This window comes from Anomaloglossus baeobatrachus, chromosome 7, assembly GCF_048569485.1.
Source record: "Anomaloglossus baeobatrachus isolate aAnoBae1 chromosome 7, aAnoBae1.hap1, whole genome shotgun sequence".
NCBI classification, from domain to species: domain Eukaryota; kingdom Metazoa; phylum Chordata; class Amphibia; order Anura; family Aromobatidae; genus Anomaloglossus; species Anomaloglossus baeobatrachus.
Window position 1 is genome coordinate 104,652,268 of NC_134359.1, and position 12,473 is coordinate 104,664,740.

Sequence of the window (12,473 nt, forward strand, 5' to 3'; positions counted from 1 at the left end):
ATTGGCAAATATTGCTTTTACAGGTTAGGGCAATTATGGCTAAAATTGGCAGTGCACAAAAGTAGTATTTTTATTTTTGTAGAACAAAGGAAACTAGAGCTAAGTCTTTTTTACACTATGTATAATAAGGGCAGCATAGTACCTGTCCATTGTAGGTAAGGTAGAGGTAGTTAGTTATTGCAGGATATTCAGCAGCCAATGTATCAATCTGTAGAATGAAAAATACAATTTCAATTAATTTTGAAAGAATGAACATTAACATTCTCTAGCTCACAAAGGAACGTTGATATTAAGAATGGCACCAGCTACCACATCCTAAAATTAATTTTTAAAAAGGTTTTCGGCCATGAAAAGCAAACTTAGAGCCCTATTCATTATTACACTTTCATCTGCTTTTTGTTGCGTTTTAATGTTTTGTGCCTTTTTTTGTTTGCATCAATTTCATCTTTCCATTTACACCTTTAAAGGCAATCTGTCAGCAGGTTTTTGCTATGTAGCTGAAGCCAGCATGCTGTATGGGTTAACACAGAAAGCTCAGGCATGCCTGTGTTGTCACAGTTCAATCTTTTGCTTATTTGGCTATGTTTGTTTTAGGCCTGTTTCACACATGAGTGATTCTGGTACGTATGTGAGTTTTTATACGTACCAGAATCACGGACATGCGCAAACCCATTATAATCAATGAGTCTGCCCACACATCAGTGATTTTTCACTGACCATGTCTCCGTGCGGTGTCTGTGATTGCCGCATGGAGACAAGTCCATTTTTTTCTGGAATCACTGATGTCCCACGGACAACACTATGGTGTGATCCGTGAAACACATACAAGAAAAACATGGATATTAAAAATAAAAAGCTTTTTAAACTCACCTTCTCCAGCGACGCTGTGTTCGGCAGCTGCTCTCTGCTTCTTCCTGGATGGCTCATTATGGCATGCGTATTCATGTATGTAGCCAGAGCCGACCCGGAAGTAGCTGCAGAGGTTAGAGACAGCGACGGCCAGATGCAGTAGAGCCAGAGATTCAGCACCCCGCACAGCAGGATCGGGGACAGGTGAGTTTATCTCCATATGCTATCACGGACCATGGAATACGGATCACGGATTGCACATGGACAACCCACGTGTGCCATGAATGATGGCACACAGAGGGACATATGCGTTTTTAAACACATCAGTGAAAAACATCTGTGTTTTTCACTGACGTCTGAAACCGGCCTTAGCAGCAGGACTGTTATAATTGGTGTGACTAGCTGCCTCCTGCACGCCCGCTACTGTGATTGACACACTGTCAATGTACAATCTCTATAAAGAGACTGGTGTGGGCTGGGACAGCTCCCAGGGCTCAGCTACATGAGTAAAGCTAAAAATGAACATTGTGTCAAAACGGCTGCAGCCAGTAATCTAAGTGATAGCTCATTGGATTCAGAATCTCTGCCTACATCATGCTGCTCTCATATGAGGTAGCAAAAACCTGCTGACAGATTCCAATTAAAAAAAATCAATAAGTCCACCATTGCGGGTGATGTTTAGGTTTTCCAGAGATTTCCAGCACATTTATCATTTGAGACTTTATGATAAGTCATAAAATTTGTTTCAAATGTACTTTAGTCCCTCCTAGAGTGATTTTATGTACCCCAAATATTTTCTAATTTTTATTTCAGTTTGCAAAACGTACGATTTTAGAAACTAAATGTTCACAAACAAGGTTAAAGACGAAAAAAATAAAGAATTTGGTGCAAAAAAACATCAAAACCAGAAGACAGTGGTTTTAAAAAAGAAATGCAAATGATTTGGAGGGAAAGATGGAGTGAGAATCAGCGTTGATAGGAACCATTGTTCCCGATTACGAGCCGGTGTAAAAATGCATCTGAATGCAATATGGCAACAAAACTGTATGAGACATTTATGTAAAACTTCCCTTGGTGACATAACTACAAATTCTATTTTATTATGCATATTTAATAAAAAAAAAAGTAGCAGAGATTGTGCCGGCATAATGTGCATTTACAACATGGATATATGGTGTCGGAGACACAATAATATCACAGGAACATTCGTAATGATTTTTATAGAAACACTTTGGAGTTTATATAACAATATGGGGCTTTAATTTATATTTTCATCCAGTTCAATTATATAACAGTCCCGTTTTTCAATGCTGTATTGGAAAGGCCAATTGTTAGCGGCATATAAATAATGAGTTATTAATAATAATTACAATAAGAATGTATCAGATATAGTTTATTAATAACCGTGACTCAACTATTCCAACACATGAAATAAAGATCGGTTATATAATGATTGATCATGATTGTCTGTGGCTGACCGTCCAGCAATGAAAGAGTGCCGCATTAATTAGCTCAAACCGGTATTCTATTACCTCATGGCAAACGACAGGATCAAGCGTACAAATGCATCCGTGTTACACCGGCGCATACCAAGTAACTTCATTAAAACAGAGGAGCTTGCCATGAATGCAGAATTACTTTGGTAATGATGGGGCACTTAAAATAAAGTATTAGCCCATAAAACAATGTTAGCACCTCGGGAGATGGCTGCAAGGCTAGTTTTTTAGAGCCAGATGCTGCACGTTTAAACCAGGTCAGCTCCTGATGTTTCGTGATTACAGGTTTTTATATACTGTTTAATTGCCACTTCAGCGGAACGCCACATTTTCAATGGGAGCTCTCAAAGAGCAGCGTCGAAATTGCTTTGTGGGTGAAATAAGAAATGATGAAAATGGAAAATGAAATTGCCTGACAAAAAGCAGGTTAATCTGTCGGATGATATAAAAATATCAAGATTTTAATGGCAATATCATCTAAACCAATCCGAATTTTCTATTTGTGCTTTTGTTTAAAGATCCCATTGGCTCAGACAGTAAGAGAATTCTAACAGGAAGACTTTTATAGATTTGAAAAGTTTAAAAAAATGGTACGTTCAAGTGGGAGAAACAAAACTGTGCATAATTTCACCTTTGTTCTGTAAGGAAAACATCTAGAAATTACTTTTTGTAACCATGTGGTATACGGTGACATTAAAGGGAACCTGTCACCTGTTTTTCGGCCTATAAGCTGCAGCCACCACCGGGCTCTTATATACAGCATTCTAACATGCTGTATATAAGAGCCCAGGCCGGGAGTATAACATAAAAAACACTTTATAATACTTACCTAACGGTCGTGCGGTGGGCCTTATGGGCGTCTCCATTGTCCGGTGTCGGCGCCGCCTTTTTTGTCCATCTTTGTGCTCCTTCTTCTCTAGCTGTGGTGCATGACGCGGCTGCATCATACACACTCACCAGTCCTGTGCAGGCGCACTACAATACTTTGATCTGGCCTGCTCAGGGCAGATCAAAGTGCGCCTGCGCAGGACCGGCGAGTGTGTATGACGCAGCCGCATCATGCACCCAGGCTTCAGAAAGAAGACAAAGATGGCCGAAAAAGGCGGCCCCGACAACGGACAATGAAGACACCCATAAGGCCCACCACACGACCGTTAGGTAAGTATTATGAAGTGTTTTTTAGGTTATACTCCGGCCTAGGCTCTGATATACAGTATGTTAGAATGCTGTATATAAGAGCCCAATGGTGGTGGCGACAGCTTATAGGCCAAAAACGTGGTGACAGGTTCCCTTTAATGTATTACAGTGACGTAACAGCCTTAGGGGGTGGAGAGAAGAGACACACGGCCCCCTGCAACTCTATTGTGTTGTCCTCTTAAGGCTGCGTGCTCATGATTAGGTTTCACAATTTTTTGGAGACTGTTATCGCCGCTTCCAAAATCAGTACAAGCACAGTGGATGGGCTTTATAGAAATGTCATGCCCACTGTGCCTGTTTTGCCCGCAGTTTAAACTGACCCACGGTGCGGCTTTCGAACTGCAGCATGTCAATTTATAGATGCGAAGCCGCAAGTGTTCTCCGCAGGGAGAACAGAGCGAGACTGCAGTATCCCAAACCCTGATTGTGGGCACAGGCAGCTGCGGTCTCCAACGGAAAGTACTCGCAGGAGAGGATTTGCTGCATGCAGGACACAGCATGTTCTGATCATGGGCAAGTAGCCTTAGGGGTAGGTTTACATGACTGTACTTTCTCCATCTGAGAAAAACTGCTCCATTATGCTAGTCAGAATCTGATCAGACTCTTATCCAAGTTTGATCACATAGGGATCCGTTTTTCTACAGGTGGAGAATTAAAAAAAAACAAACAAAAAAAAAAAAGTTTCTCCATCTTCTCCAATCTGTCAGTCCAGGAAAATTGGATCGCACTCTAATGTCATCCAAGTGGAGTCTGATTTTTGCCATGGACCCATAGACTTGAACGGCCTAGTGCATTCCGTGATTTCTCTTATAAGATATAGTAGATAGTTACCTATTTCATGTCTACTAATTTATTTGAAAAAAACAAAAAAAAAGACGATTATTCCTTAACTATTTGTGGACTGCCCATATACTTTATACGCTTGGGTGGGCCACACTTTACCCTGCACTGACATTCTAAAACATCAGTGCAGTGTTACCGGCTGGCAGGAGATTCTGTAATTGTGGAGGTAATGCTCTGGCTGTCAGACACAGCCGGACTTCCCAGAGACAAGATAACCATAATTTATTACCATGTTTACCTTCTTGATCTCTATATACACAGTGCTGAACCAATGCTTGTCTATATAGATTAGGAAGTACTGTCAGTGCTTCTGTGGCGCCCCTGACCTGGTCAGGCACCACAGAGTATTGCACCCATGCGGGGACAATGCCTCCAGGTAATCTCCAAAGGCCAGGATGAGGTGCACACACAAACACATAGTGACCAGGTCTCACTAGAGGGGACCCTTGGGTAGCCAGTAGGGGTTAACTTTCAATTCCCAGCAAGGGGTGTGCTCAGAGGCTGGTTGCTAGGAAGCAGGGCAGAGAGGAAGTGAGGGTGGTCTGGAGCTGGAGGTGGGGGTATGTGGAAGGGAGCAGAGGGGCTCTCGTGTCAGACAGGTCCTGAGGAGTGCAGTAGCTGAAAGCGGGGGAGAAAGGGCACCGTGGGTCGGCCTGAAAGACATCCAGAGAGAGGGGTGGCTGAGTACGGAGATCCTGGTATCCGAGCACGCAAGGGGAAACAGATCCCCAGTACGGGCAGCAAATCATCCAGAGCTGCCTAACCTACAGGTGGGGGGGGTACTTCATGCCCTCACCACGACTACACAGAGCTCGAGCCAAGCAGCAATCACCAGGCCCATAAGGGGACAGGGCCAGAAGCCATCCCACCAAGGCCACGCTGCCGGCAGACGGGCCGGAGAGAGGGGAGCAGGGTAGTAACCGCTTCCCTGGAGGAGTCCTACCACGCTTCAGGCAAGGGATCCTCCCAAACAGAAAGAGTGCAAGGAGGGCGAGTGGACAGCTGCCCTCAGAACGGCCTCCTGGAATTCCTGGTTCCACCTGGTTATCACAGTGTCGCCCGGGCATCTCACCGTGACCTCTAAACAGTGAGTAAACACGTTAAAAGACTTCTTGGACTGTGTTTGAGTCATTCTGCGACCTGTGGTCCCACACACATACACAGGGGCCTGGGGCTTGCCTCACTCTCAGGAGGCTATTATACTGACTGCACCCACCATCAGCCCCAGGCATCCCTTAACCTGCAGTGGTGGTCCTCACTGACCGCAATTCTGAGAGTGGCGTTACGGCAAATCCCAAAACGAAGGTTCCCTACCTGTGACCCGACCGTTCCATCCCGTGGAGTCCCTAAGGGTAATACCCTGCTGCACCGCACCTGTAGGGCTCTACAGTTCTGGCGTCACGAACAGGATTAGGACTAGACCTGTTCAGACAGGTGACCGTGTGCCTCAGAGGTCCGACCGCAAAAATTGAACCGCCGCCATATTGCCATCTTCAAAAGCGCGCGCTGCAGCCCGCGCGAGGGAGAAGAGCACCGCCCACGAAGAGGTGTGGCCGCCCCAGAATCCCCACAATTCGGAGAGCGTACTGACCCAGGAAGTGGAAAGGGAGCGCGCAGATTTTTGGAGAAAAATGGACGCTGCAGGAGGTAATGCCCCTGGTCAGGGCGACGCAGCCCAAGCGATGCCAGCCCCCGTCGCGCTGGACGCAGCAGCGCCTGGTGCCGGTGCCGCGGTCGCAGCTGCGCCGGCCGAAATTTCCCCCATAATGCCAGTTTCCTTACTGTATGTCCCAGGAGCGCAATGGCTGCCCCAATACGCCGGTAAAATAGACACGCTGACCGGGTTTAAGAAGAAGATCAACACCCTGCTAGACATGCACGCGATGACTGGTAAGCAGAGGGCCGCTGTGGTGCTGGGACAATTGACTGAAGCAGCAGAATTGGAGGCTGAGTCCTGGACCAATGATGACCGGGGCTCTGTTGAGACCATCTTTGCCAAACTAGCAGCTGCTTTTGAACACCGCACAGAGGGAGAGCTGAGGACGGACTTCTATAACTGCCGTCAGAAGCCCCAAGATAGTATAAGAGACTATGCCCTCAGGCTGCAGGCTGCACTACGGGCTCTCAAGCTGGTGGACCCTGTCAGTGATCAGGAAGGAAACCGGATGATGAAGGAACAATTCTTGCGGGGCCTGCGCTCTCCTGAGGATGGGAAGCAGATGAAGCTGTGGTCCCTGGAACACCCTGACGTGGACTTTGCCATTCTGAAAGACAGGGCAGTGAAAGCACTCCAACCTCCTGTGGAGACAGACCCCGTCACACCAGCATGGCCTGCCAGTTCCACGGCTGCAGGAGCGGAATCCTCCTCGCAGGCCCTGATAACTGCAAAAGGACTCAACGCGCCAGCAGAGACCATAAATACACTATCCTCCCAGGTGCAACAGCTCACTAAGGACGTCGCACAAATCCTGAAAGCAACGCAGTTGCCCTCAGAAACCAAAGTCCCTCATCGGATCCTGCTAGCTGACAGCCCAGAGGACGTCCCGTGGATGCGGAGGAGAAGAGGTCCTACAACCCGAGGCAGGAGCAGTGATCGCTATGACTCATCTGGACAACCCATCTGTCGTCGTTGCCAGGAGGCAGGTCACTATGCAAGGGCTTGCCCTTTAAACGAGCCAAACCTGGGGCCGAGGGCCAGTCCTCAGGATTAAGAAGGTCAGGCCCAGGTCGCTGCCGTGATCAGTACGTGGGTGGACGTCCTGTCCTGTCCATCGTCCTGGATGGGATCCCTACCCCGGCATTATTGGACACCGGCTCTCAGGTAACCACGATCCCGTATGTCCTTTATCGTAGGTTTTGGTCGGACGACGAACTCCGACCCCCGGACCCCTCCCTCACCATCTATGCTGCCAACGGACAACCTATAGGCCAGATTGGGGTCAAAGAGATAACCATAAAGGTGGGAAGTCAGGAAATGAAGGGACAAGGACTGATTGTTGTGGACACTGATATTAGAGAAAGGAACCCGCAAATGATTTTAGGCACTAATGTCATAGAAAATTGCCTAGGGGAAGTGTTGTTGTTGCTTCACCAGATTGTTGAAGGTGCTGAGGGCGGGTCGCAAAGAGCCTTGCAAAAGGAGATCCGAATCATTCTGAGGAAGCAACAGGTAAAACAGACTGGCGGTGAGATTGGTAGTGTACGGGTGATGGATGCTAACCCCATTGTGATACCCCCACGGAGTGAAATGATGATGTGGTGTAGAGCAGCGGTAGGTCTCAGAGGACAGGATTACCAGGCTGTACTAGAGCCCACTCATTCAGACCACTGGCCCACGATTCTGACAGCCAGGGGGGTAGTTGATGTACACAAGGGACGAGTGCCTGTACGAGTGTTGAACTGTGGGGAGGAGGAAGCCAGACTACCAAGGTACGCTACCATAGCCAAACTGTTTACATGCTCAAATGACGCCATAACACCTGTAGGTCCCCTGACACAAGCTGACTCAAAAGAGGACGAGACCTCCCAAAAGCAGTTAGAGGACTGGTGCCAGAAACTCCACGTGGGGACTGACTCTACACCCGTCTACCAGAAACATGGGGTTTACAGGGTCGTGCAGGAATACAAGCAGGTCTTTAGTAAGAACCCACTAGACTTTGGTAGGATCAAAGGGGTGCAACATCACATACCCACAGGCAGTCATCCTCCCATTAAGGAAAGACATAGGCCTATTCCACCAGCCCATTACCAGCGCACCAAGGACATGCTGAAGGACATGAAGGAGGCAGGAGTCATAAGGGACAGTTGCAGCCCCTGGGCGGCTCCCCTGGTCCTGGTGAGAAAGAAGGATGGCACGATGAGGATGTGTGTGGATTACAGACGGATAAATCAGATAACACACAAGGATGCCTACCCTTTGCCAAGGATAGAGGAATCCCTCGCTGCCTTAAAAACCTCCAACTACTTTTCTACCCTAGATCTTACTAGTGGCTACTGGCAAGTATCTGTAGCAGAGGAAGATCGGGAGAAGACGGCCTTCACCACCCCAATGGGCCTCTGTGAGTTCAACAGCATGCCATTTGGACTCTGCAATGCCCCCGGGACCTTCCAGAGGCTTATGGAATGCTGCCTAGGGCACCTCAACTTTGAAACCGTCCTGCTCTACCTGGATGATGTCATCGTGTTCTCCAAGACCTACGAGGACCACCTGAAACACCTGTCTGAAGTCTTTGAAGCGCTATCCCGATATGGAATGAAGCTGAAACCATCCAAGTGCCATTTACTGAAGCCAAAGGTCCAGTACCTAGGTCACGTGGTCAGTGCAGAAGGAGTAGCACCGGACCCAGAGAAGGTCACAGTCATCCAGGAATGGCCCACACCTACTACCGTCCGGGAGGTACGTCAGTTCCTTGGCTTGGTAGGCTACTACAGAAGGTTCATCAAGGGCTACACGAAAATGGCAGCGCCTTTGCAAGAGCTCCTGGTAGGCCACCCAAAGAAGAAAGGAAAGATCTCCGGCCCGCCATTTCACTGGGGAGAAGCAGAAGAACACTCCTTCAGACAAATGAAAGGGGCCTTGACGGGTGAAGAGATCCTAGCCTACCCTGACTACAGTCTGCCATTCGTACTGTATACAGATGCCAGTAATGTGGGACTGGGAGCAGTGCTTTCACAGGTGCAGGGAGGCAAAGAGCGTGTGATTGCTTACGCCAGCAGGAAGCTCAGGCCTACTGAAAGAAACCCAGAGAATTATAGCTCATTTAAGCTAGAGTTCCTGGCCATCGTATGGGCTATCACAGAGCGGTTCAAGCACTACCTGGCAGCCACCAAATTCACTGTCTTCACGGACAACAACCCCCTGACCCACTTGGATACTGCTAAATTGGGTGCCATGGAGCAGCGTTGGGTAGCCCGACTGGCGAATTATGACTTTACTGTCAAGTATCGAGCTGGCCGCAAGAACAGCAACGCAAATGCTCTGTCCAGGATGCCTCACCTAGCAGACGAGGGTGAAGATGTAGATGATCTTGAAGAGATTGAGCTGCCAGCGTTCCATCGCCATGGAGCAAAACAGTGTCGGCAGTTGCGTGCCAACCGCCAAGAGGTGACCCTGAACCCACTACCTCACTACAACTGGAAGGAGACCCAGGAAAATGATCCAGCGGTAGGCTTGGTAAAGAAACTGATCAACCAGCCTGGCGCCAGCCTTGACAAAGGAGCCCCACCTGAGGCACAGTACCTATGGAAGGAGAGGGGTCGATTATTCATCTATCAAGACAAACTTTACAGGAGCATCATTGACCCGAGGACGCATGAGAAGGTGTGGCAAGTGATTGTACCACAGAAGGATACGAGGATGGTGCTAGAAGCCTATCACAATGGTGCAGGCCACTTTGGTTGGAAGAAACTGGAGGCCCTACTTAAAGTAAGATTCTACTGGGTGGGCATGAGATCTGCCCTAGAGAAGTGGTGTCGAAACTGCGGGCCCTGCAATCTTAGAAGAAAAGACCAGCACAGCCAGAGAGCACCACTCCAGCCAATCCAAACTAAACGGCCCCTGGAGATTGTGGCCCTGGACCATTTAAAGTTGGCACCCAGCAGACAAGGCTACAACTACGCTCTCACTATGGTTGACCACTACTCCAGATTCCTGGTGGTAGTACCAGTCAAGGACTTGACCGGTCAGACTGCAGCCAAAGCTTTCCAGACACATTTCTGTCGACCACATGGCTATCCAGACCAAGTGCTCACTGACCAAGGACCAGCCTTTGAAGCTGAAGTGTTTAAGGAGTTTTGTAACCTTTACGGCTGCAAGAAGATCCGTACCACGCCTTACCATCCTCAGACCAATGGCATGTGTGAGAAGATGAACCACATCATTCTCGACCTTCTGAAGACTCTCCCACTAGAAGAACGAAGTCGGTGGCCGGAAAAACTGCCCGATCTAGTGGACATGTATAACAACATCCCTGTGAGTTCCACGAACTGCACACCGGCATACCTGATGAGGGCCAGACCAGGGAGATTGCCAGTAGATCTGGAAATGGGAGTTGAGACCCCTGAAGTCCATCTACAAGGTGCTGATTGGGATTCCAACCGCCAAGCCCAATACAAGAAAGTACAAGAGTGTGTGGAGCGAAGCCTGACTCAGCAGCGTGAGAAACAAGAAAAGTCCTACAATCGAAAAGCACCTGCTGTTCCTTTGTTGCCAGGAGATATAGTTCTCAAGAGAAAGAGAAGACATCATAAACTTGACAATCACTGGGAAGAAGAACCCTATACTGTGTTACCATCGACGCTTAGCAATGAAAAGACATGCCGTATCAGCAAGGATGGAGGAAAAACAACAGCTGTCGTTTCTAGAGATCGCCTAAAGAAATGTCCTGAACAACTAAGAACCCCTGAAGAAATTCCCAACCCTTTGCCAGTTCAAGAACCAAAAGAAAAGATGATCCATACTGTACTTGGAGATTTTCCAGCAAGTTGGCCTCAATACAATGGAGCAGTAGGTATTCCGGTTATTACATTCCCTCAATCTGGAGAAGTAAGAGACCCAGAAGAACCTGTTCAGAACCTGGAAGAGCCAAATGTAGCTGAAGCAGAAGACCATGCACTGGTATCAATACCTAGTACACCTATTATTCACATTGAGACACGTACATCGGGTGGGAGGATACAACCTCAGACAGATGACAGTATAGTACTGCGTAGGTCAACCCGCAGCAACTTTGGTCAGCTCCCATTACGCTATAGAGAAAGTACAGTTTAGTTCAAAGTGACGGTATGAAATGTAATGTTTAACCTGTTTACAGTTAGGTAACGTTTAAGTGAAATGTGCCCACAAGGACTATTGTGAGACCTCTTTAAAATGTTTTCTTTGCACTAGTTCACGTGCACTTTAAAAAATGGACCACCGGTTATGAACTGGCTTTAACCACAAACTTTTGCATTGTAAAAAGTTACCTCCTTGGTATCAACCACAGAGTCTGCCTGTTGAGGGGCATGGCTCTGCATCAACAAGGGGGCACGCCTGTTTATGGGGCCTGCCCTCCAACACTCGGAAGCGGGTACGCCTGTTTATGGGGCCTACCTTACACCACTCTCCTCAGGAGAGGAAGATTGGAGGAAAGGTCTGGGGAATGTGATGGCCCAGCCCTGGTCACCAAAAGGACCGGCGACCTACCTCCTGGAGGTTTTTTGGGTGGGGTTCGGACATGTGGGTGGTTGGTGGTGGAATGGTACCTGGTATGTTTAAATGTAAATAATTGCCCCTGTGTGGGAAAAGTTTGTATTTACCTTTTTTTTCTTTTCTCTTGTCTTTGCAGCCCGAGGACGTGCTGATGATAACTAAGGGGGAATGTGGCGCCCCTGACCTGGTCAGGCACCACAGAGTATTGCACCCATGCGGGGACAATGCCTCCAGGTAATCTCCAAAGGCCAGGATGAGGTGCACACACAAACACATAGTGACCAGGTCTCCCACATCACTAGAGGGGACCCTTGGGTAGCCAGTAGGGGTTAACTTTCAATTCCCACCAAGGGGTGTGCTCAGAGGCTGGTTGCTAGGAAGCAGGGCAGAGAGGAAGTGAGGGTGGTCTGGAGCTGGAGGTGGAGGTGTGTGGAAGGGAGCAGAGGGGCTCTCGTGTCAGACAGGTCCTGAGGAGTGCAGTAGCTGAAAGCGGGGGAGAAAGGGCACCGTGGGTCGGCCTGAAAGACATCCAGAGAGAGGGGTGGCTGAGTACGGAGATCCTGGTATCCGAGCACGCAAGGGGAAACAGATCCCCAGTACGGGCAGCAAATCATCCAGAGCTGCTTAACCTACAGGTGGGGGGGGTACTTCATGCCCTCACCACGACTACACAGAGCTCGAGCCAAGCAGCAATCACCAGGCCCATAAGGGGACAGGGCCAGAAGCCATCCCACCAAGGCCACGCTGCCGGCAGACGGGCCGGAGAGAGGGGAGCAGGGTAGTAACCGCTTCCCTGGAGGAGTCCTACCACGCTTCAGGCAAGGGATCCTCCCAAACAGAAAGAGTGCAAGGAGGGTGTTACGGTTGCTGCGAGCACTGGAGACTGTCCAGATTTCTTG

The 12,473-nt window shown here is 48.5% G+C and overlaps 1 protein-coding gene across 1 annotated transcript in view; it reads right to left on the reverse strand.

Annotated features, from left to right (window-relative positions):
- CPS1 (carbamoyl-phosphate synthase 1) overlaps positions 1-12,473 on the reverse strand; it is a 175,390-nt gene that overhangs the window by 75,137 nt on the left and 87,780 nt on the right. Inside the window, exon 23 of the mRNA XM_075317540.1 lies at positions 143-208. Within this exon, the coding sequence (XP_075173655.1) occupies positions 143-208 (66 nt within the window). The remainder of the gene's footprint in view (positions 1-142; positions 209-12,473) is intronic.